At 36.1% G+C, this 26,555-nt stretch overlaps 1 protein-coding gene across 3 annotated transcripts in view; it reads right to left on the bottom strand.

The window, feature by feature from the left end:
- Positions 1 to 26,555, bottom strand: part of LOC120540126 (adhesion G protein-coupled receptor A1) — a 671,523-nt gene that overhangs the window by 68,906 nt on the left and 576,062 nt on the right. For all 3 annotated transcript variants that reach the window (XM_039770625.1, XM_039770633.1, XM_039770640.1), the window contains one exon: positions 9,175 to 9,302. In XM_039770625.1, the coding sequence (XP_039626559.1) occupies positions 9,175 to 9,302 (128 nt within the window). The remainder of the gene's footprint in view (positions 1 to 9,174; positions 9,303 to 26,555) is intronic.

Genomic DNA, 26,555 nt, shown 5'->3' with positions numbered 1-26,555 from the left:
TTCCTCCAGGTGCTCCAGTTTCCTCCCACAGTCCAAAGACATGCAGGTTAGGTGCATTGGCGATCCTAAATTGTCCCTAGTGTGTGCTTGGTGTGTATGTGTGCACTCCCTGCGGTGGGCTGGCACCCTGCCCGGGGTTTGATTCCTGCCTTGCACCCTGGGATTGGCTCCACCAGACCCCCGTGACCCTGTAGTTGGGATACAGCGGAATAGATAATGGATGGATATATGCATTGTACTTTGGGTAATCCCACATGAAATCCTCTACTATCTATTTAACTGTAAATAAATATTATTTTATTATTTTAATAGTTTTAGCTTCCTTAAGAGTCATTAAAAGGGCACCATTTACTGGTACACATTGTAGTTTTAGGTGGCAAAAATGAAACTGAGCTTTTTGTGGGAAAACTGACAGCAAGTAGTTCATACATGTGGAAACATATTACCTATATTAATTTTACACTGTAAGAATGCATGATATATGTAGTATGCACAGCATCAGAAATAAAAAAAAATCCATTCTTAAACAAAGTGCATTATTTTTATGCTGTATCTCTAGATTGTTGCATAAAGTTATTGTCAAATTCTGCAAAAAAACAAGTGACTGAGGTAAACCTATGTATTTAACATGTTACTGGATAAAAGGAAGTGTAATTTAAAACATGATCTTTCTGACTAAAAAGCTAACATACTTTTTACCTTAACGGATTCAAGGTCATTTGTTTTATTTAGAATGGTAGAGGTTTAATAGCCAATACACTAGACTAGACAAATCTGTGGCAAAAAAATCATGGGAGGGTCAGTAAATCTTTTGGATCCAAAAGTAATTAGTTTAAGAGACAACCTAGCTTCATTTTGAGGGGAAAATAAGCAGCAAAACCTTAAGGTCACTGCTGAACAAATGTAGAAAACATGTACATTCTTTTGTTTTACTTTGCTTCCTTTTTGTTATTATTTTTCTTATAGTTATTTATTTTCATCATTATAGTTACATCATTTTTGTTATCATGGTACTGTTACGTTGCTCTTTTGTCATGGGTGTGACTAACATTATTTAAATAGTAGCATGCTTCACCCAGTATCTAAGATTTTTGGTTACAAACTGTCACAAGTGGAGACACGAACACAGAACTATGGTTTTGTTATAATAACTCTTTAATCTAAATTCAAAGCACAACAAAATGACATGTCAGACACTCATGAAAAACATATCCCACTGGCACAACCCCCAAGAGGTGGTAGTAGTTTACATATTACTCATCTGATTGGCTAGAAGGCACATCTGTATCTCCATATTTCCTTTCTTTCTGAAAACAAACACACCTAAAACATTATTAACAAAACAAGAACTTTCTTAAAACATTTCCTATTACAGGTAATATTTAACTTGAGTTATCATCAATATAGCAACACCAGGAGTTGTTGCATTACAACCTGCCATTACTGCTCTACATGAATAAGTGTCAATTTCTTTTTAGGTATCACCATAGCGTTCTTCGATCTCTCTACTCTTCCACTCCTTGTTGTAATTGTGGGAGCTATATCTGAAGTAAGAATTACAGGACCACCAACAGTTGGATTAAGAATTTCATCCTCTGTTTGGAGGAATAGCCAGACCTTTTTCTGTTCCTTCTTGAGAATGACTGCTTTCAGCAAAAGTTGTTTGCCTGGGAACTGACCGCAGCTGTTTGTGATTCCTGTGTAAGACAACGTTATCTTCAAATTGAACTATATATGACCAAGGGTCAAGTGTTTAATTCACTACCAACGGTGGGGTTTTCCAGCTCTTCTTTGTGTCAAGCTTTACGAGAACTTTACCTCCAGGGAGAAGACCTGGTAAGGCATGGTCACAGTGTCTTCAATCATAGAAGAACTTGTATGCTTGCTTTTCTACTTTATCTTTTTTCCTCACCATTTTGTGATCAATAGCTTGGGGTTGATGTTTGTGCTCAAACATGGGCAGGTTAGTTTTGATTTGTTGACCAATAATCAGCTGGGCTGGACTCATTTCTGTTGCAGCATGAGGTGTTGCTTAATAGCACACAAGTGCTATGTGGGCAACAGGCTGACAGAAAATATGTTTTGCAGTTTGGACTGCTCTCTCTGCGTCTCCATTAGACTGAGGAAAATGGGGGCTGGATATTGTATGACAAAAATCATCGTCTGACAAAACTGCCAAAACTCCACTGAAGAAAACTGTGTGCCAGCTCTCTAGGCACACCCCATCTAACAAAGATACTTTTGAGTCTGTTCATTACCTGCTGGCTAGATTATGACAGTAACTGAGAAATTTCAGTGTCTTCTGCCACAAGGCAAATGTTATCGTTCAGTTCACACAAATCTGTTGCTACTTTATACCAGAGACTGGAAGGAAGAGATGTAATAATGAGAGGTTCTTTACTTTGACTAGGACTGTGATCTCTACCAAAGGCACACACTGTCTCTTTTCTGTTGCTGTCATTTCCTAATTTAAGCCACCACACTGAAATTTTTGCTCTCTGGTGGCACTTCATAAGCCTTGTTGCCCTTCATGGATTTGGACACATCCTCAAACAGTAACAACCAATCTCCCTTTGAAAGAGATTCTCTGGCAGCATAATATCCATTTAGACAGGAGGGCATGTGTCTGGTTTAGTCCTCTGGTAAGAAACTCTTCACAAACCTAGATGTCGGTATCACTTAGCGTTGCTTCTTCATTAATGTTCAACTGCAATGTTGACACTTCCTTGAATCTCTCAACTAATTCAAAAAATGTTTTTACTTCTTCCTCATTATCTGAGAAGTCACATTTCTTTAACAGATTCCTAGAGAGTGTATCAGCAACTATTAGTTGCTTGCCAAGAATATGTATTGCTTTTACATTGAAATGAATACCTTTCATCAGTACGAACTGACATCTCAAGGGGGCACGATCAATACTGTAGAAGTTAATCAGTAGAACCAAGGGTTTGTGGTCTGTTTGCAGACAAAATCCTTCCATTTCTTACAAGTATCAGGCAAACTGCTCACATGCCCACACTGCTGCTAGACACTGTTTTTCAATTTGAGAGCATCTGCGTTCTGTTTCTGTTAAAAGTTCTTGAGCAGAAAGCAACTGCACGAACTGTGTCACCATGGACTTGTAGTAGTGCAGCAGCTAAGCCATCAGCACTAACTATTGTTGGTTTCCTAGCATCATAATAAGCAAGAGAGAGACTAACAACTGTTTTACCTTGTTCAACGATTGCTCTTGTGCTACCATCTATGTCCACCCTTTTCATTCTTTAGCAATGAGGTCTTGGGTTGAAGATCTGTAGACAGCCCAGGGACAAATTTGCCTAGATAGTTGATCATTTTCAGCATTTGTCAGAGCTCCACAACATTAATCAGATTTGGCATTTCTGTGATCGGTTTTACTTTAGCCTTATCTGGCATAATGCCAATATTTTTAATTATATAGTTTTGATTTATTAAAATAACATTTGCCATGATTCAGTTTCAGTCTTTAATCATTTTAAGAACAGCCTGAAGATTCTCTTTATGTTCAGGTTGATTTTTGCCATAGACTAAAATATCATCCTTGACCACCACAATGCTTTTATGTTCCTATAAAAGTCTGCTCATATCCCTTAGAAGAATCTTTTGGAGTTGATGTAATCCCAAATGGTAGCCTAATGAAAGAGAATCTTCCAACAGGGGTTATGATGGTGGTCAACCTTATGCAGTCTAGATCAAGCAGAATTTGCCAAAAACCTGATGAGGCATCAAGTGTGGAGAACAAGCTAGCATCTGAAAGCTTTGGGGCAATGTGCTACTGATTACAGTCTGCAATGTGCAGTTCCCCAGTCTGACAAACTGAGGTCTACCAGTGAGTTAATCTGTAATCCAGTTCACCAGGTACACTCCAATCCTGGACAGCTTGTCCCTCAGTTGGAGGGGCTGGATGGTGTTAAAGGCACTGGAAAATACAATACAATACAGTTTATTTTTGTATAGCCCAAAATCACACAGGAAGTGCCGCAATGGGCTTTAAAATCAAAGAACATGATCCTCTCAGCATTACATCTTTTGTTCAGATGTGAGTGGGACATTCTCTTGATAGGCAAATTGCAGGGGGTCTACTGCGTGATTCACCTGTGGTCTGAGCAGATAAAGAAGTAGCTGCTCCAGGGTGTACATGATGTTAAGGACTCAGGCCTGAAGTCATTCAGATCACTGGATCTCACTTTGTTGGGAACCAGGTATGAGACATGAGGTCTTCCATAGAGTGGGGGCCCTCCCCAGTCACAGGCTCAGGTTGAAGATGTGCTGGCAGTGTTCTGAGAGTGTAGCAGCACAGGCCCTTAGAAGTCTTGCACAAATCTTGTCTGGGCCAGTTGACCTTCTAGGGCACAGTCTCCTCTGTTCTTCTCTAACCTGGTCAGCAGTGATGGTGTGAGAAACAGGGGCAGGGGAAACAGGATGGCTGTTGGCACCTTCTGATGTGCCATTATGCTGTTGCGGGGAGAGGGCTGCATGATCTATGCTGGCAGCTTGACAGAGGGGTGGATGAGCAGCTGTCTGGTAGGGTGTGGTGGCCAGTGAGTTTATGGCAGTTAAAGGAGGAGCACGGTAGTCGAACCAGTGTAGAAGAGATTGAACTCATTTGCTCCCTTCCACATGGTACTCTTCTGTACTACAGTTTCTTTGCCTACAGCCTGTGATGGTCTTCACACAATCCAGAATCTCCCTGATGTAATTTTCCTGTAGCTTATGCTCTACCGTCTTTCTGTAGGACTCCTTAGCTTCTCTTAGTCGAACCTTATATTTCTTCTGTGCACTCCTCAGCTGGTCCTTGTTTTTGAATGCTCTCTTCTTCTTGTTAAGAAGGCCCTTAACATCATTGGTAATCCAGGGCTTATTATTAGCAAAGCAGAGTACAGTTTTATCAGGAACAACAGTGTCCATACAGAAGTTCTGATAGTCTGTCGTGTAGTTTGTAATTGCCTCAATATCCTCTCTATGTGGTTCTTGTGGAACATTCCAGTTAGTAGACTCAAAACAGTCTCAAAGAGCATTTTCAGCTTCAGGAGACCATTTCCTGAAGAAGCGTATAGTTGTGGGTTGTCTTTAAACTTCAGGCTTGTATTTATGCCCTAGGTAAACCAGATTGTGGTCACAGCTCAGTGGGGGGTTTGGGGAGTGCCTTGGTAAGCATCCCTCACATTCACATAAAGATGGTCAATTGTCATGTTTTTTCTAGTGAGACAATTAACATACCGAAAGAAGTCCAGTGCAGTATGATTGAAATTGCCAGAAATGGCAGAGGAAGCCTCTGGATGTTGCGTCTAAAGTCTCGCAATGGTTGAGAGTATGACATCACACACTGTTCCTGTGTCCGCCCATGGAGGAATGTAAACAACAACTACACTGACGTGAGAAAATTCTCCGGGCATGTAGCATGGCCAGACACCTCAAAAGTCAAAGTCAAAGCGAACTTTATTGTCATCTCAACCATACACAAGTATACAGACCGAAAAAATTGTGAAGCTCAGCGTCCACAGTGTAACAACATGAAGTGCAAATAATAAGTTAAAAATAAATTAAAAACAGAATTAAAATTAAAATTTAAAATTAAAATACAAACAAGACAAGACACTGTGCAAACACAAGACAAAGAAGTAGCAGCAATATTGACGTATAGTAAGCAATATGAACATTGGATGCAATGTATGGTATTTGCAATCTAGATACATAAATATAACCTACTATAAATATTACCTACTGCTAATAGTTCAATGTCCCGACAGCAGATTGTTTCCTTAACTGTTACGTTTCCTGGGTTATACCATCTGAAGTTAATAAACAGTGCGAGTTCCCCAACTTTTGCTTTTGCCACAATGTTTAGTGTCCCTGTTGGCTCTTATGGTTGTAAAAACTGGAATGTCCCGGCTAGCATTGGGAATGTTCTCGGTTTGCCTTGTCTCCGTCAAATACAACAAACTGCACTCCTGACAGACTGGATAGTTTTTAACTAATGAATTTACTTCATCTTTGTTTAGCTTCGTAGCAATCCGAAACTGCTGACTCCACCTCGGCCATGACGCTGGTTGCGTGAAATCAAAAGACTCCGGTGCATTTAACTTTGACATTTTCCTTCTTTTTTCAGGTCTGCATGGGTGCGACTAAATTTCTGACACTATGTCAAGAGTGAAGACAGAATTCAGAACTATGGTTTTGTTATAATAACTCTTTAATCCAAACTCAAAGCACAACAACATGGCATGACAATGACTCATGAAAAACATATCCTACTGGCCCCTGTCGCAAGAGGTGATAGTAGCCAGAAGATGTATCTGTATCTCCACGCAAATTTTCTAAAACTAATCTATTTTCTGTTTGGTGTTTAGTTAGCCAATGGATTACTAGGTATTGATAGATTTTTTCTTATTTAGACTAGATATTGTGAGCAATGTTTTGGTTTTTGAAATCTTGGTTTCTTTATTCAAAGGCTTTGTTTTCTAACACATGATTTAGTTTTCACCTTGTTTACTACTCTTTATCTCCTGAACTTTTGGCTACCTTTTTCATTGTCCTTTGCTCACATATGATTTTGTCCTGGTTACAATAATAGCATGAACTTTTTTCCAAACACGACGGTCAGAGACTGAAAACTCTGAAGTCAAGGAAGTGTCAGGATCAGAGTGAGTAAATCCTTTCTAGCAGTCAGTTTGTGTTTGCTTGAAGGAAAACCAAAATCTTTATGTAAAAAAGAAAAGGGGAAAAAGCTGATACCCATTGTTTCTGCAAATGAGCCAACCAAATTATTTATTAATTAAATAATCCAACAAAGCTATATGGTGCATGCACCTTAAAATAATCAGATTCATGTGCTTTCCCCTGTTCTTCACAGATTCATATTTCCCAGTTAAGCAACAGTATTTTCTACCTAAATTCATTAACTTTTTTATTTTGGCACTTTTTCCACAAACGCTTAAATCTTCCATAGCCCTTTGACTTATGAAACACAAGAAATACAGAGGGAGTGAGTGAAAGGAGAAGCTATGTTTATCTTTTTTTTTTCAAGCCTGGAAGGTGACAATCCAGAAAGATAGCAATGAGCCTGCTAGTATGTGCCTCCTTTTTCACCCGCTCTGGTCTCCTGCATTTTTAAATTGGCAAAGAGCACAATACATCATCTTTTGTGATCAGCGTATGGATGGCCTGTACCAGTGTTAGCCTGAAGACACCTTTTCTCAAACTTTACTAGGCTGAGGTTGTTCTTTAACAATGTACTAAATATTAGTTTGTTTATCAGCAATCTTTAGCCACACTTAACATAATTTGTTTGCAAAGAACTATATTTCTTGCTACAAATGTCTGCCTTGTTTGTGTCTGCAAACACCTGTTGGTTCTGAGCTACAACTATAGGGTGTCCTAATCCTTTTCCTGTAATGCTGCAGTGTTGATTCCCAAGGATTTACCTCATGAAAGACACCTTGTTTGGTTAACAAGGGAGACTAGACTTAGTGATGAATTGGTTATCTTCCACATTAAATGTATGACTGATGTTAAGAATTCACTAAATATCAGACAGTTTGCCAGTTCCAAATTACCAATGAAAATCATTTGACATTAACAAAGCTAATGTTTTGCAAATAACGGCAGCTTTACTTTTTGTATAACCAAGAAAACCAGCTCAATCAAGCACTTTTGTTTGTAAATGTGGTCAGATGGTCAGAGAAAGAAACCAATGTTATCCTTCAGAACATGTTTGTACTTCACATAGTGATTTAGACATATTACATTTCTGTTGGCAAACCTGACAAAACACTCTGGTCTACATATTTTTCCACTTGACTGGGACGTCATAATACCAGAAAAAAATAATATTAAACAATCTATTCTGAAAAAGATCCACCCATTTATATGATACAGTATTAAATATGGTGTTTTCAAATTACTACTGACAAGAGAAAAAAGCCACATTAGTTGTCAACTAAATTTTTTCATTTAATTCCTAGAACAGCACACGTACTGCTTGTTGGCACTCCAGTGCAGCAGAGAATAAGGCCACACTATATATTACAATCTAAAATAATATAAAGCATGCAATTTCAGTTCCTGTAAAATGTATTGATTAAAATACTTAAATTCCAATCTATACATAATCCTTGCACCTTTTTTTCCATAATAAATTTCTTCTATAATGCATTAACAGCATTTTTAAATATCTGAAATCATGCATAAATATTTCAGAATACAAAAATTAAACACTGAAATGTTGCATTTTATTCTTTTTAAAACATGCTACTGTGTCCCAATAATGACAAAAGTGGTTTAGAAAATAAAAGAACTAATGGATTGTCTCTGCCTAAATCATGAATGATGATCACAAGACAAGAAGCGTTTATAAACATTCTCTTGTGATCTAAAAACTACAATACCGATATAATATTTCACTAGATTCCACTTGATTTTAGACTCATACCTAATTTATAGATTAAATGTAGAAACAATAAATCAATAAGATTAATTACTCAAACAGTTGAATTACAAACAGGATTTTATTTTCTAAAATATTCTCTAAAATGCAGACATTAAGGCTTGCAATCACCTCTCTCCCACAGTAGTGAATAAAACAGAACAGTGGCACTGAACTTCATAACTGCCAGATAAATACACCAGGCAGGAAACTTCTGTGAGATGTTTTTAATGTAGTTCTCTGACAGCTTATTAGTGCATATGCACATTAAGAACTAATATCACGATGAAATACTATCACATTGTTACAGACACACTGTGTATAGGTGGATTATTTGCAATGGATAAAGTAAAAAAAGAAAGAATTTATCATGACTATCATCGAAGAAGCTGATCTTCCCTACAGAGCAATAGGCTTTCCTATATGAGTTTTTAAAACATATTTAAGAAAACTGTACATTTTCACTTGAAAAGTGGGGGACACAGCTTACTTCTGACTCTAGAGTGCTGTATACTGTGTAGCAGGTTTATACTTTTATTTTCCCATTTTAGTTTGAATTTATATTACAAGCAAGATTTCTGCTGAAAAGTAGCCGAGGAAAAGGAATATACTAACAGGAAAATAAATTATTTGGCCTACTGATTTTAAATACAGAATCTAAAAAAAAAACATGGGTTACAAAATAAAGGCCAAATGATAATACAAAAGGATCAAGAACAAAACTGAGTTACCTGTGGTGCACGATATAGGTGATAATAGAGGCAAAAAGGCACAGCAACATGACGGCTGTGCAGGCATACACAACAGGGTGTAGATACTCCCCTGGGTAAGGAGGAAAAGGTAGCACTGTCTTGAAATCCTGTTGAAACACAAGAAAAAGAAGAATTTAGACAATTAGAATTTTCCACCCTTGTCTCATGGGCTACCAGAGTTATATGAAAATTCTTTCAGAAAACAAGGTAGTCGCTTGCTAAATGGTTTAAGCAGATGAATCGCACAGAAAATCAAAAACAGTATTCTGCACATTCAGCATATGTTAAAATCAGATTAAGTATTTATAGAGTAGCCATTTTGTCAGTTACACCTATCTTATCAATGAGATGGTCCACCCTCAAAAAGACATTTGCTGAGGAAAGGAATCCAAAAATTGGCAAAAGAGAAACACAATTATGCTGGCACGTGTAACCTTTACAGGCAGAGTAAATTTGCTGGTAGATATCTACCTAAAACAACTTGTTCCACCTCACTGCACAGATACTTCATTTCACTATAATTTGGTGACTGGGAAGCCAACTGTACTGTATTAAGCTAAACAGATTGTCTGACATTCCTTGAACTATTTCAGGATCCTTCGAACCTTGTGGAATGGAGCATTATTTAGCTTATAGTACTTATTAACAGATTTGTTTCTTGGTTTATTTATTTAATGTAAATAAACTTCATAATATCATGCTGTCACCACCAGATTACATCAGTAACACCTATTAAGATATATTCATTAATACAGTACATGACATTTTCTCCATATCCCGGTTCTTTATTCAACGTGAAACTATAGATCAAGGTGTGTTTGCTTTCCATAGTTTACAATAAAGCAATCCTTTTGTTGTTTTTTTTTCCCTCTTTTGGCATCATCGTTGCACTCACCTACTAACTGAACAACACTACCCTCCTGTTAGTCTTCAAACATGTCAGCCTCAGTTGAATGCTTTCATTCATGGTCTGTTTCTGACCATAGGGCGTCCATTGGTTAGATAGTTTTGGGTGTTGGTTCATTCACTATACACTTGTAAGACTGTTGTGCGTGAAAAGACCTAACTGCTTTAAACTGATTTCTTTTCACATATGATGCTGACACTAACTGAGCAATAAATTATACAGGAAAAGTAGGGTTACACGATAAAGCAGCTACTTGATACCCACATGCTGCATTTTACCACTTTAGACTTCAGATACCTCTTAGCAATGATCTCTAGAGGTTGAATGTGTTCTTAACGGATCTTCTGAAGTAATGAAGTTATTTTTTTGGCTACAAATATAGTAAAGGTACTAAAATTATGGACTGTACTACATAATGACAATATATTTTTAATGTTAATGTTATATCCTAGACAAGTGAAATTTTTAAATGATCCACAGCAGATCATTTTGGAAATTTCAAATAAATGTTAAAGGGCTTGGACCAAGCCACAAGCTTAAAAACAAGCACAGGTTCCATCACACACCAAAGTTACTGTTTGCTCTAAGCATAGTTATTAAACTGTCAATTTAAAAAATATCATCTACAATAAAATGAAGAAGACTCTAGGACTCCAAACTGAGTGGGAGGACATAATATTGTAGACAAAAAGACACCACATATTGTCATTTTAGAAATTCACTATTCCCATGTTCTATGCTAAAATGTTTTAAAATGTAACATTCATAAATGCAAGAAGAGGGCGTGCGCCCGCCTTGGATCATGTGGGGGCCACCACCTTGGTTGCTTTATATATATATATATATATATATATATATATATATATATATATATATAAATAAACAGTATCTGTATTTTAAGCCACAAAAATATTGAATATTAATCAACAGGTCTCCTTATTTTTTAAGTTTAGGATAATGCATCATAGAAAGCTAATTCGGTAATTTGTCCCAATGAAGCAACAAAATGTAAAAAAGTAACAACAGGGTTTCCAACTAAAAGCAATTTATGTTTACCCTGAATGACCTATGCATTTGTTTTAACTTAATGGCTGTCATTTTATTGACTGCATATGTAGAACAAACAAAAGGATTTGTAAATTTCTATTATTTTATGTACTGTTTGTGGATTCCTCTCTGGTTTATTTCCCTCCTTAAATGGTTTTCTTTCTTAAAGACCATGTCACATTACACAGGTTTCCAGTGATTTTCAGTCGTGGACTTCACTTGCACAATCTTATCAAATTTGGAAACATACCAGTTGCATAGTGTGACATCAAGCAAATCAGTCCAACTAGTCCACATCTTGCCCTCGACAAAAATTAGTTTTGATTTTGTCTTAAGTTATAGTCACAGACTCTGTTTGTGAGAGAAAAAAACAATGATCTTCTGAGACCAAAGTCTTACATTTTGCAACAAACAGCAGACAATCAGTGTGAATACACTGCAATCAATGACTGTCCCCAACATAAATGCCATTGCAACAATTTTCCAGAATGGCTGGGGAACTGCAAGAATTAAATAAAAAAAATAAAAATAAACTTCAAAAAATTAGATCAAATTATGGGAGAACCATCTCCCTAGGAAAAGAGCTCCACACATGTTCAACCAGTTTAGAAGGGCATTTATGATGAAAATTACTAAGCAAAACAGGAGCAAAAATATCATAAGAGTGGTCATCTAGCCAGCAACCACATTAGAGAGCCAAATATTGCACTTTAGATCTACATAAAAGGTAAAAACTTTGTCAAAAGGAGCTTGCATGTCCAGCATCACTAATATTTTGGCAATATCTGTGATCAAAAATGATCTTAAGCAATAATAAGAATGGGGTCTTCCCAAAAGAATCACAGGTACATGAAATTCACCAATAAAAAAGAAACAGTATTTTTCAATCTGTGAAAATCGTTGTTCAAATCGGCTACAACTGTACATGACCCAAACTTATTGCTACTCATATTGTCAAAAACCTATTCAGGACAAGCAATGAATTAGGTCATCAAGTGCATATTTTATTAGTTAATATGTTTTGGGATGTCCCACACTCGCACAATTTCGTGGAAAAATCTTTTCTTACTTTTATATGAGTGCTGGCTTTTCAATCACTCCCAGTTCTTAATAGCAGTGTAAAACCTGATGGGAAAAAAGTGCAAAGAAATATCTATTGAAATATCCCACAACACATTGTTTGCCTGCCAATTTCTTATGTAAGTGGAACAATTCTAATATACCATCTGGAATGCGATGGGTGTTAAAATTTAATTGGAGTTTTATTTTTTTTCAAGTATAATGGTCATTTTAGATTAAAATTTTTCTAATAAATATTCTACAGTTTTTTATGCTAAAATCAAATTTGTAATTATTTTATACTTTCGATTTGTTTCAAGATGAATTAATTTTGTTATTATATGATGCCATTTTATTTTCTGTGGCCTCCTCCCTTTTGATGTCTGTTTTCAGCATTTGATTGTTGGTAATTTTCGCTGTTGTTATCACATGACAACCAGAAACTGTGAGTCTTGATGTCTTGGTATGACAGTGTAAAGCTTGGCGGCATGGATATCTGGATCATCCAAGTTTATGAATACACAAACAAAAATTTGTATGTTCTTCGTCTTGTGTCGTGAAAATTAAAAGAAAAACTGGCTACGATTTTTGACTATGAGCTTCAGGTTTGCTCTTTCTGTTAGGTGCTTAAAGTACAGGTTGCCTGTTTTTGCCTTCTAGTTCTTTCATTTTTGCCCTGGCAGAATATGGGGAAATGGTGCCTTATATTATGTAAAACTAGACAAAAATACAATTTTCCCTATAAGGTACAGTCTAGAGCATTTGTAGAAATTGGCAAGAATTCAACAACGCTGCTCTAAAATAAACATGTCAGGCCCTTGTTTATCCTCTTTGATATCTCAGTTCACATGAGGCACTACCTCATAATTAGGCACTTGGGTTTCACATGGCTTTTTGAACTTGGAAGGAGAAGGGTGTTAAGTTTGATTTAATTTAATTTTAAACATAAATGTTTGGAGTATAGTACTGATTATATTTTTCATTGAACTGTTTTACTTTTTTTAACATATTCAGCTTATAACTCACATTATAATAAGTTGATTATTCCATGACCAACATATGTTGAGAGAAAGTTACAGCTAATTGGTACATCTCAACAAACAATGAAGTGAGCAGAGTTGTCAGTCTAAGAAACTTCTCATTAAGACGTATGGGGAGTACTGAAAAAATAATATGAATTGCGTTGGCAGCAACAGCTCACCTGTAGAACCAAAAGTACAGGGGAGTTAATTTGTTTACATTTAGCTTAGGAGAAAACCCTGAAACCTTTCCTTTGTTTCTTCTTTTCAAAAATCCTGATCCAAACCCTTGCCAAACTAAGGGCTTCCTTTAAGGATTTGTTCTTTTATCTACTTAGCATTTTATGCTTCAGATCATCAGATAATGCATTATGAAAAACTGAGGTTGGAGCTGTACTGTTCCACTTTGAATCAGCTCAAAGAATGTTGAAATTAATTCTCTTCTTAACATGTTCCTTCTTTTGAAGATTTAGCAAACAATTAGTGACAACTACCTTGTGCTCAGGAGCATCAACACTGCTCTAAATTCAAGTAGGAAAAGGAAAGAAACTATAACTAGCACTCTAAAAATGCAGTTGCCCATTCCAAGGGATTTCCAATCAATAGGTTGGTAAAATATTCTACTTAAGACTTTTCAGTGCTAAAAGAATTGAGATGTATGACAAAGATTAAACTCCAGTGTCTCAAAAACCCATAGACCTTTTTGGATTCCTAGAATAACATTTATTATAACATGTATTGTATTTTTAATTGCCAATTGCTAATATCACAGTAGGGCATGCATTTATTTATTGTATAGCAAACAATTCTACTAGAAGGCTGGAGTCCTTCAACATCTGCAATAAGATGCTGCAGATCTTCTATCAGACGGTTGTGACAAGCACCCTCTTCTACATGGTGGTGTGCTGGAGAGGCAGCATAAAGAATAAGGAAGCTTCACACCTCGACAAACTAGTGAAAAAGGCAGGCTCTATTGTAGGCACAGAGCTGGACAGTTTGACATCCGTGGCAGAGCGATGGGCGCTGAGCAGGCTCCTGTCAATCATGGAGAATCCACTGCATCCACTAAATAGTATCATCTCTAGACAGAAGAGCAGCTTATTGTTCTTTATCAGTATACTGCTACTGGAGTATGTGAATTTCCCCTTGGGATTAATAAAGTATCTATCTATTTATCTACTAACTGATGTAGTAGTTAGCTATAATACTTAAGCCTGAAAGCTACCAAATTTTGGCTGTATCAGAATGAGTTATTCATTTTAATTGGTACACTATTATTTCCTAAGCATAAGGAACTTTCTATAAAAGGAAGGAGTTGACTTGTGCATTGAAAAGTGAGTTGGGTAGATATTAAATCAGGGCAAAACAGAAAGAAATATCATAAAGTAGCAGGATTCAATACATCTAGGAGCAGGAAACAAGCTACTAAATCAAAGGACAGTGACAAACTCAACATTTAAAGAAAGGCTAAGCAAGCTAGTCACAAACCTAAAAGTAAAAAAAAAAAATAAATGAAAAGAAATCAGTTAGAAACCATTGCAGCATCTCTGGGAAGAAGAATTACCCAAGGAAAAAAAATCATGTCCAGGACATCATTTGTGAATCAGTCTGCTAGAATTTCAGCAGCCATGCCCTTAAATTGAGTTGCCAGATATTGATGTTTTTTTATATATAATGATTTCTCTTTAAACATCTTATTTGATAAGTTGTGAAAATAAATTCTCATCAGACTTGTACTTTTCATAGATCCAGTGGAATGAATACACCCCTGAATGGCAAACTTCAATGTGTTTTAAATTTGACACTTTGTATTTGATGTCATTTCTTTTGATTTTTGTATCCTTTAACACACTGGAAAAATGTATGGTTAGATATAAGAAATTGTTGCAAATGGCACACAAGCAGCTAAGCATTTCCTGTCATCAGTGTTAAGGAAACAATGTGCCATAAAAATGACTAGACTATCCTCGCCTGTAACAGAAAATTTCATTTGAATTGTTTTCACCTGCACTCTGGTCTGTCTCTACCCAAGTTGGGTGAAGTGCTAAAATCCTAAGATCACAAAATGTGATCTGACCTGTATTGAGTTAAGAAAAGCTACAAAATATTTCCCACTTATTTTCCATTCCTTTTATGCCTATTCCTGTGATACACTTAGTAGCCAGGATTCTACATGATGGGAATAAATGTGGCCCCCATATTTGTTGGTGAGCACTGACTGCATACATTTTATATGAATATGCGGTTATTGTATATATGGAGAATTTTCTTTCCCAAAATGGGAGCACCCTGAACTAAAATTGATCCTTAATTGCAAATTTGAGGAGTCATCAGCTTACTTGACATACTATACTGTATATAAACACTTTCAGATTTAGGACATTGAAGTGATAGTAATTAAAATGTATGGTTTGATATAAATCATATTTTTCTGATATTTTTGGAGAAACACCTCATTCAACAGAGCTATTTCAGTCTATTATTTAGCTGTTTTTAACACCACTGGGGAAATAAGTGAAACTGTAAAGATTACTTTTTGACAAGTGTTTACATATTCACTGAATTTTCACTCCTCTATAGTACTAAAGTTTTTTTAAAACATCATCTTCCATACTCCTTTCCCACTGGCATATTTTCAAGACAGAGACTGCCTGGTCATCGTGTTTCATGGCTTTGTAACACTGCAGAAACTTAAAATATTTATAATCAGTTTGCTTCAGCATACTCTGCCAGCATTCTGAGGACAGATTTCCTGTCTATGCTGATGTGCTTAAGTTATTCTTTGAGGCTGTGTGGAATACTTTAATGACAGAAAAATGAAGCTCCTTTCTTGGTATAATGTGTATCATTACTTTGCGTATACCACAACCCTTTTTATTATGTATTTGCATCAAAAACACCATGATTCTCCAGTTCATCAAATAAATCAATGCACTAGTAAGAAATTATTATATTTTAGTCACCTACGCCTAGAATGATGCAAGGTATTATGATATATGCAACATGACATTTGAAAAACTCATGGTCAAATTTAAATATGGGTTGGCCCAAGTGAAACTCCTTATATGCCCTTTCACCCTAAAGATAATATTTCACCATAATGTCTATCTACTGAACAGAAAATTGCAAAGAATTTAGCTTCTGCCAATGACCAAGGCTGTATGGATTGGTCATGCTTAAAGGCGCTGATGTGGAACCATTATAGCGGCCCAAAGATGGTTTGGAAAATGGTACATATTTCAAAAATTAATAAAGCAGGCAAAGCTGTCTTGACCTTGTCAATGAGTTTGTCTACCTTTATGTTCAAGTGCATAATTTTGCCTAAAGTGTTTATACATTTCACTCTTGATAAAATTCACCATCTTGTTACACTTTTGAGTTTTACCACTGACCCTTCACCAAATAGAAGCAAGCCTGTTGGCTACATCAAGATGTCCAATACCAGTAGAAGTGTAAACTGACACTTGTAGACTCTGAAACTATAGTGTTTGGTATCAAGAACAAAGCATTTTATATGCATGTGGACACAATGCTCTGATCAATTGTAGAAAGTGTAAACTAAGTGCATACTATATATCGATTTAAACAGACCGTGGCAGAATCATGTTATGAATATACAATGTGAGAAGAGCATGTACCACATTGACTGTCAGTTGTTTGACAGCCAAGCAGTGCATCCTGATGACAGACACAGACCACGAGCTGATACGAAAAAAAAAATTCTGCAACAGCTGTTTACGCCACCACAGGAGACTAATTTACAGATTTTTTTTTGTTGCTAAAATGTGCAAAAAATTATCAATGGATTCTGAATTTTAATAGAGTATCTGGCAGCATTTTTACAGTAATTAATAATTCTAAATCTTATAGTACTGTGAAAAAATTTTGTCCTATTCATTATCATGAATTGTTGATAATTTTTAAAACGAATATTGACAAAATTTTAACTACAACATATATTACTAGGAATATATAAAGGAACATGAAATTTTGATGTGTGGTTTGTTTGATGTACAAATGTGAAACTGTTCTTAATAAATGGTTACAACAATTTAAGTAGCAATAACTACAATTAGACACTTCCTTCAACTTACTAACTTCACAGGTTTTAGAGCATGAACTGCTTATTTCCATTTTGCTAAAATATACTTTTGATGTTCAAAGGCATGACAAAATCTACAAGAGATACAAGAACATGTACAGAATAGGAAATCCATTCCCGACTGGTTTATCCATTCCTGGGAATTTGGGAATCCCGGGGATGACACAGTGCATGGGCGTCTCACATGTGAACGGTTTTAGAACGACCAACACTTAATTTTAATAAAACTACTGTAATATGTTGACACCAATAAAAGACTAACCTTATCTACAAGCAGTTCATGCTGTCATATAAGTACATGTATCTAGTTCAGGGGTGCTCACACCTTTTCGGCTTGCGAGCTACTTTTAAAATGACCAGGTCGAAATGATCTACCTACATTAAAAATGCTACATATATATATATATATATATATATATATATATGTATATATTTTACTGTCAAATAATGCAAAGAGTACGCGACGCGTGTTTCGCACTAATTCTGGGCTCATCAGGTGTACACACTCACTGCACCCCCTCTCGTGGATCGAACCTCGGACGTCAGCACTAGAGGCGAAGCCACGGCATGTGGTTCGTTTATTTGACAGCATGTAGATCGGGGTAATTACATTCGTGGCATTCGTAGTCTGAATCACAATCTGATTGTATGGGTGCATGTGGGATGACCAGTGTGTTAGAAGAAAAGAGATTTCAGACTGGCCGCCCTGTATGTCAATCAAGTGGCAAATGCCATAGGGAGGATATATGATAGACTAACATTTAAAAAAAAAATTTTTGAATGCAACGCGATCTACCTGCACTACCTTTCCGATCTACCGGTCGATCGTGATCAACGTACTGTATTGGGCACCCGTGATCTAGTTAGTTGCGGTAATAAAAGTGTAGAAAGCACAACGTGTCCAGCGTGCGGTCGTCCAGGCGAGAGCGCACCTTTGTACAGAGTATGCCAGTTGCTGAGAAAGCATGCTATGCCTCCACTGAAGTAGGTGGCACAGTCATCAGATACTGATACACTTGTTCTAAACAACACCTGCGCTTGCCGTTGCTATGAAACACCGCCATTTCAGCTTTTACTGATGCATCCAGTTTCTTGTCATCATTCTGTGATGGCAAGTTTCTTGGCACAGATAATGCTGATGCAATAGACTGATGCATTGCAAGTTCAAGTTGCTGTTCAAACCTGTTGTCTGACAGACGTCAATGAAGTCTGCCCCGTCCCGGTATTCATGAGCTGCACAGTGCAGACTCTTCCCAGTCCACTGTGCTCAGTCTTAGTGGAAGCCGGGAGACTGACTGCTGCTGGTCTGTTGTTGACTTAATTAATCGGCAACACACTACACCGTGGGCCAAAAAACCGTGCCACTTAATTATTTTCAACTATAACTCTTATTTCTTGATCAAGTTTTACACTTTTACACAATATATATGCGCACTTGGCCATTCCCGGTTTCCCGGGAATTACAGCAGTTTCATTCCCAGGAATGAAAAATGTCCGGGAATCGGGAGCCCGGGAATGGATTCCCTAGTACAGAATTATGTGATAATTCATGGTTTCACAGGAAAAAAGTGCTAGTGTCATAGCTTTTTGAATTCATACAAATAATACAAACAAATATGGAACAAATGACTTAAATCTGCAAGTGACACTATATGGTATGGATTCACAAATAAAAATGCCTATAAAATGCCAGTAAAATGTCTATAGACTGATCATGATAAAAATTCAGTAACAGATTAAAAACAAATCGGTGTATACTGCAAATTAGCTTTAATATAAATAAATGTAGAGTTTAATCTAGAATTAATTTAGATATGGGGCACTTTAACCAAGTTTTGTACTTTTAAGTGGTCATTTTCTCTCCAAGGAGGCCCACTTTAGGAAAGCAAGGGTAGAGGCATTGAAAGCATGTATTTCTTTCACAGTGATAAAGTGAGAAAATGTACAAACCTACAGTTTACAGGTTTAACGGTTTTCAACCGTTTTTTATTTAAACCTATAAAGTGCTGAGTCAGTCAACTCCTTACAAAGTCATGAAGAATATTCGTATTTTAAATTATGAATACCTACTTGCACCATAAAATACACAGTTTGAAAAACTTTCACAAGAGTCTACTTACTTTCAATCATAGTGCTTTAAAGTCTCTCTGCATAATCTTTCACCATCTGTCTCCATCAGAAAGTTTCGGTGATCTTTGGTTGCAGTGTTGGTTACAGTCCTCAAAGAATGGATTGGCCTTGTTTCCTAACAGATTTTCCATAACATATTTGTCTTTTTAAGCGTTTTAACCTGAGAGTGGCAGTGGCTTTTTTTTTGTCCCTCTATCTTTTCACAACTTGCAATTTAGGCTTTAGCATGGAATGTGGTACATGATTCAGATTGAAGAAACTATATGTAGCCTTTTGTTTCATTTACCCATTTTTTATTTTTCTAAATATATTTCATATTCTATTTTATGTTAATTTCTTGGGATTATTCACTTTACATAGGCTGGTATATTTGCTTACCCCATATAATTGCATTACCTAATGACGCAGATTAGATTTTTCACTGCATATGTTGGGGGCCAGTACTGTACTAATTATGCTTTATATTGTTACTTCACAATTTCATATGCATGTTCATTTTTAGCAGGACATTGGTATTTAAAGCGATTAATGTCCCGAACTAAATCAAAATTGTAAATATTAGTGTTTTACTCGTAGAAAATAGGAACACTCCATATACTCGAAAAACTGGGGGACTCTAGTAGACCTTGTGAAAAGAAATCAGGAACAAAAGAAGACTTGCTACTCATTGTTCTCAAACACATAGTGTCACGAAAGATCATGTACACTTGTCAGGTGACATCTGCAATACATATGTACATTTTAGGTCTACAAATTACAAGGGAGACAACAGCACTGGTTATGTACAAAAAACAGCTGTAGAACATATTACAGTACTGCAGAGTAGAACCCTTGAGAAAAGATCAAAGAAACTTAATCTTGTTAGTTTAAGCTAAACAAGGAGACATCACTAAAATGTTTACAATTACGAAGGTAAAAAAGTAAAGTGAACATAAATTATTACATAATAATTCAGCAACAAGGGTCCTCAAACATTTAACACTTACATTTACACTTCGACAACTACACTGGCTCTTTGTTCATTTTCACATTCACTATAAACTGCTTTTAGTTTTTAAGGCCCTTTTGGTTTGTCCTCACCTTGTTTTCCTTACTAAAAACATACACTCCATAACATTCACTCTGTTTCCCTGACATCATGTTGTTAAATATCCCATTGTTTAGGCTATTTTGAAAGGTATTTTTAAATTTATTATTTTTATTATTTTAAAATATTTCAGCAAAAACATGGTAGTTGGTACAAATGTTACAAAATATTTCTTACCACTGAGAATTACAGATATATAATCAAGTAACACTGTCAAAAGCTGCACTATGCAGAGATTATTTACTTAAAAATATTTTGGTTATGCTGGGCTGAATGGACTACTCTTGTTAAAAGTTTCCATATGTGTTTATTAAAAAAAAGTAAAGTTGTGTCTCACTGACATATATTTTCATTAATTTACTCTTTATGCAAATGTGTTTTTAAAATGAGATACAGAATTTAGGAGTACATGTAAATACGTTCTTTCCTATCTAATCGTATTTTAAAAATGATGATCTTTTAACAAATGTATCAGTGACCACAAACCTACCATTATAATCCCTGTTGTTTAAAAGTCTAGTTGTAAAGTCTTCCTTCCTTGGGATTCTGCAGGTATTTCCATTCCTTCAAACTCAAACATTTCCTAAAGTGTACAATCTGGCCAACTGTGTGAAATAATTACATGTCTATTACATTCACTTCCTCGGTACTGAAGGGCTTTGAAAAGATTTATGAATCCACAATCTAAACTGCATCCATCTATAATTAGACCCACTTCAGTTGCCTTATCAAGCTAGTCGGGATATTGAAGATGCTGTTATTTTTTTTTTTATTTAGCTTTCAATACAGCTCAGTCAAGTCTTTTGGCAGCTAGGACTACAGAATATTTTTCTCTAGACAGAGACCTGGCTTGATGGATGCATGATTTTACAGAAACACTGTAGGTTCACAGCAGGTGAAATATGACAAAACAACATCTGACAGACACTCCAAAGATTTTTTGTTTGTCTTCTTTGGTGTATATTTTTTACATGAGAAGAGTATTAGAAATTGTTCAGGCATAAATAGATCATTCACTCAATCATTCACTCTTCTGTGCATATTAAAATATGAAATGCTCCTTTACCCTATATGTGGATGATGTTTTACATGTATCATAGTTCTTAAATTCTATTTATAAATGCACATTGATTTTAGAAAACATGTAGTATCTCATCCACTTAAATATGACACAGAATGTGTAGATGAGTTATTAGGATGTTTCTTTTCCTTAACACAACATACTGTGACAGCAATGTACTGGGAACTTCTTTAAAAATAAAATGAAAGACTAATTTGAAGGAAGACTATTCTGAATTTGACAAATTACACAGCTGGCATTGATTACTATTTCATGAAATCTCAATAAATATCCCAACACAAAATCAAACCAAATTTAGAAATATGTACTTCTAACTGACACTTATATATGTCAATCTTTCATTTAAAACCATTCAAATAGTGTAACATTGGCTTTATTACAAATCTGGTGAAGTAATTTAATCTAAATTAATAATAAAATACAGTTCACTTTCAAAATTCCATTTCTAAATTCCTGCAATATGGTAAATAGGCAAAATAAATGTATCTTAAGACCAAACCAGGGGCCTCATGCATAACCCTGTGTGTAGAATTCACACTAAAACATGGCATAAGGACAAAAGCAGAACTGTGTGTATGCACAAAAAAATTCAGATGCATATGTCTGTGCATTTGCCAACTTCCACGTTCTTCCGCTTCATAAATCTCAGTCAGCGTGAAAAGTAACGCACGTGCATGCGCCTGCTCCCACTCTCCAAACTCCTCCCAGAATTACGCCTCTTTGAATATGTAAATCAAATTTAAATAGCTTTTAAGCTCAGTGTTCTGTTTAAAGGCAATGGCAAAAGCACAGAGGGAAACAGAATTTCAGTAAATGCCAAGTGGAGGCAAGGAAAAATGTACTACTTGTTGGTTTTATTAGTGGTATAAACAACAAAAGGAAGTTGATCGAGTGACATAGAGTGTCGGTGAAACTCGAAAGCTCAAGTTCACAAAGTCGCACAGTGCCTGAAAGAAAAAAGAAGTTGCCAGATATCAAAGTTGCCATGAAAAGGCAAGTCGTAGTCCACCGTCTGAGTGTCATATGAAAGCTTATTAGGGTACAGAGAAAAGAAAAAAAAATAGACACACAGTGGGGAAAAAAGCTAGAAATTTCAACTGTAATCTCGAAATTTCCACTTTAATCACGTAGTTTTATTTTGTGATTAAAGTAGAACATCATAAACTTGATTTTAAAATCATTTAAATTACTAGTTTCTCAAATCTCATCATAACTAATATAGCAGTTAAATGCTTTGTTTTGCATGCGTTCTTCTATGTGGTCCATGTGTGTGAATCACTATGTGCTTCTTAAATGGGCTTTCTCTTCCTCTGACAGGACACAGAATCCATTACATTCATGATATTACAGCTCTCTGAATAATTTAAATACTGAGATGTATACTTGATATCATTTTCATGATAGGAATTAAAGCATATATTAAACATTGGAACATAGTGGTGCAGTGACAGTGATGAGCTGGCGCCTCGTGCAGAGATTTTTCATGCCTCACACAAGATGCTTGCTGCGCCGTGCGCAACCTTCAATGAAATAATTTATTGCAGCGGTACTGTCTCTTTCAAAAGTACTAACCCCCAATTCCTGTCCTTTTCTTTCTCCAAATACCCAATAGCAGCTCTGTAATAGACATTAAGCCATCTGTAAGCTTAGAACTCAGATTCTTCAAAACATTTAAGGAACATTGAAATATGTTCATAGTACATGTTTAATTATTTTATCCATCAATCTTTCCAGTGTCGCGCCAGCCCCAGCAAGAATACAGCGCGAGACAGGAATAATCCCTAAACTAGCTAGCGCTGCGACAACGTGTCCTCACATGTTTAATTATTAACAATATAGATTATTTAAATGATGTTAACTTTTTATCTATATAATGTAATAAACATATTTTGCTGCATTTCATCTTAAAAATGATATCACCATCATATGTAAATATACGCTTTATAAATTGGCTCAGGTTGTGCAATATTATAACTGTATTGCAAGTTTACAGTGAGGTAATTGTACTTATAAGTACAAACAGTTCTACAAGGAGAACTTGATGGACTGATTGATTGCATTTATAGTTCTTGGGATGAAACTGTTTCTAAACCGCAAGGTCCATACAGGAAAGGCTCTGAAGTATTTGTTGTATGAGAGCAGTTCAAATAGCACATGGCTGAGGCAGCGTGTGCTTGATGTTGTATGCCGATAATTCTCTTTCCGATCAGCTGAGCTGTGATTCCACATTCAGATACAGTGGGATAAATACTTGAGAGTAACAACGCTAAAGCAGCTATGGTATTTGGAATAGTTTGGCCATTCCGTGGACCATTATATTGTTACAGGTTAATTACAATCAGATGTCTTAAACTAATAAACAATATGTGGTTAAATATTTATAAAGCTGCGTCAGGGATGTGCATCTAAAGAAGAAAGGGAAACCACACTTGAACAAATGCACTGCTTTAATGCTGGGTGCCGCCAGTTTGCAAAACCAAGTGGAGAACTTGTGTACAGCAAGCATTTACCTAGCGTGAAAATGCGCATGGCTTTATGCCAAGTTCAGGTTTTATACATCGCGATTTGAGTGTGGAAATGGGAGTACGCAGCATTTTTGTGCGTACGCACCGTTTACACATGAGGCCCCAGGTCTGGATTTAAAACACAATTAAAGTCTCTGGCCATTATAATTTTATGAGTGTTCACATTGGGAATCGAAGTGAATACTTTTTGGATTAAATCACTATTATCCACATTAGGTATGTAAATATTTATCAGAATCACTTTAGTATTAAATAAATTGCCCATCACTATGAAATATCGCTCTTCTGCATCACATATTATGTCTGACGCTACAAATGGGATAGTTCTGTGTATTAAGATTTCCACAACCCTAGTTTTCTTTGTATAGTTGAAGTGAAAAATTTTGGCCAGTCCATTCCCTCTGCAATCAAAACTGGTCCTTACTTGTTATTTGAGTCCCCTGCAAAAATTCTATTTTGTCATTTAAACCTGTTAAGTGAGTAAATACTTTCTCTTTAATACATAATTGAGACCTTTGACATTCCAGCTCACAAAGTTCACTGGTCATAAAAACATTGCTTCTGAACTTTTGTTTACATTTTGTAGTGTTAAGTTAAGGTAGTAAGGTAGTACATTTTTACATATGATAGCTATGACGTAGATTTCATATTATGGCTATGAAACCTGTTGTTGTGTTGGCACCAACGGTTATTGGGGTATAAAAGGTAAGTACGAAATAGCAGAGCTCTCTTCCTGATCACCCCCGCTCCCCAAGACCACCACAACCATTTTGCTTCCCCGAGTGAGTAAAACCACATTTTATGAAGTCCCGGTTCGATGGCATGCCTAGAGTGACAGAGCACGTCCAAAAATAAAATGAACCCCCCAGCAGCAGTGTTGAAAAGGTTAAAATTAAGGTTTCTTTTGAAAGTACAACCCAGATACAATAAATCTAGGGAATGATTTTAAAAAGTTCCCATGGAGACTAAGATGGAAAGGTTGTCTGGATCAGTTTTCTTAGCTCTTTTTTTGCTTAATTTGGAGAACTAAAAATGTAAAACTGACTATGTCTGATATCAGCACTATGTAGACACTGTTTAATGCTGTAGTATGGGGCTGTTGTAGGGGAGAAATTTGGAAAAATATGAATGTGGTTATTTTCAAATCTAATCTCCTTTTTCATTTTGAGAAGGGACAGGAAGTTTTCTTTGACCTGTAATTTGTTGAATCAGACAATAAGGCTTCTCGAATTTTGAGGCATTCGATTCACATATACAGTAGACTGCTGAGATCTCAGTGTCCGATTTGAAGTCTTCCTTAGTTACTTTTGAGAATAGTTCAGCTATAAATTTCAGTTTGGACTTTCACATTTTTCAGGGAGACCTTTGATTCTGATGTTGTTCTTTCTTTATACATCTTCCAGCGCACCCAGTTTGTCAGTGAGCACTTTGTATTCAGATTTTGTAGCCATTGCCTTTTCATCTGTGGTGGATGTCAATTGTTCATCTATTTTAAACATTTGCATAACATCTTCAAGCTGAACTATTTGGTCTTCTCTGTGCTCCGTAGGCAGAGTTGTGAGTCCGGCTGGGGTTGATGTAGCTGTCTCAGTGAAGGTATTAGCTGCAGTTGACAGTGGGGATAAAACAGCCATGCTCAGTTCCAGTAATCCTCCTGGAATTGATAAATCCTCCTTTCCTGCCTCGCTCATAGTCGTGCTCCCACTTTTTCTTTCAGCTTAAGCCAATTCTGCAGCATCAGATTTGGGCAGAACTATTTTATCGCCCGCCTGTTCCAGGACAGTCTCTGGTAGGCTGTACCGTGACCCTGAGGCTGGTCTTGACTTTGATGAAAGTTTTGCTGCCCTATCCTTATCCTTTTTTTTGAGCCCTATGTTTGCTGCCCATGCTTATTTATAAATGTAAATATAGAATACTTCAGGATGATAGTAAAAAAATAAGGTAAAATAACAACCCTGCTAATGGAGCTCAGCTCTAGCCATCCATCTGACAGAAAAGACAAGAACATTCTAAATGATAGCTCAAGATACAGTTGATATCAACAGCTTTTGTTGATGTACAGTTTGAAATCAAGACAAATCATTTCAAACCTTTCTCATATTGGTTGATTGCTTTGTTATCATTGAGAACTTTATACTTTTTTTACAAAAATAACTTTTTTGACAGGGAATCAGGTTTTGGTCCAAAAAATCTTCATCTTCAGAGTTATTTATATTCTTCTCTATCCTGATGACAGCATTATAGCCCACTGTCACTGCCTTGTTTGATGGTTAAGTACTGTGTTTTAATAATAAGCTCTGTTGGCTGGGGAAAGTTGAAGTAAAAGCAAAGAAGAAAGTAAGGTTGGTACCATTAGCCAAAGATTTCCCAATAAATGACTGAATAGCACTTTTTTTGTATTTC

Source organism: Polypterus senegalus, chromosome 1 (genome assembly GCF_016835505.1).
Source record: "Polypterus senegalus isolate Bchr_013 chromosome 1, ASM1683550v1, whole genome shotgun sequence".
Taxonomy (NCBI): Eukaryota; Metazoa; Chordata; class Cladistia; order Polypteriformes; family Polypteridae; genus Polypterus; species Polypterus senegalus.
The sequence above is the reverse complement of the archived record's forward strand: the minus strand, read 5'-3'. Positions and strand labels throughout refer to the sequence as shown.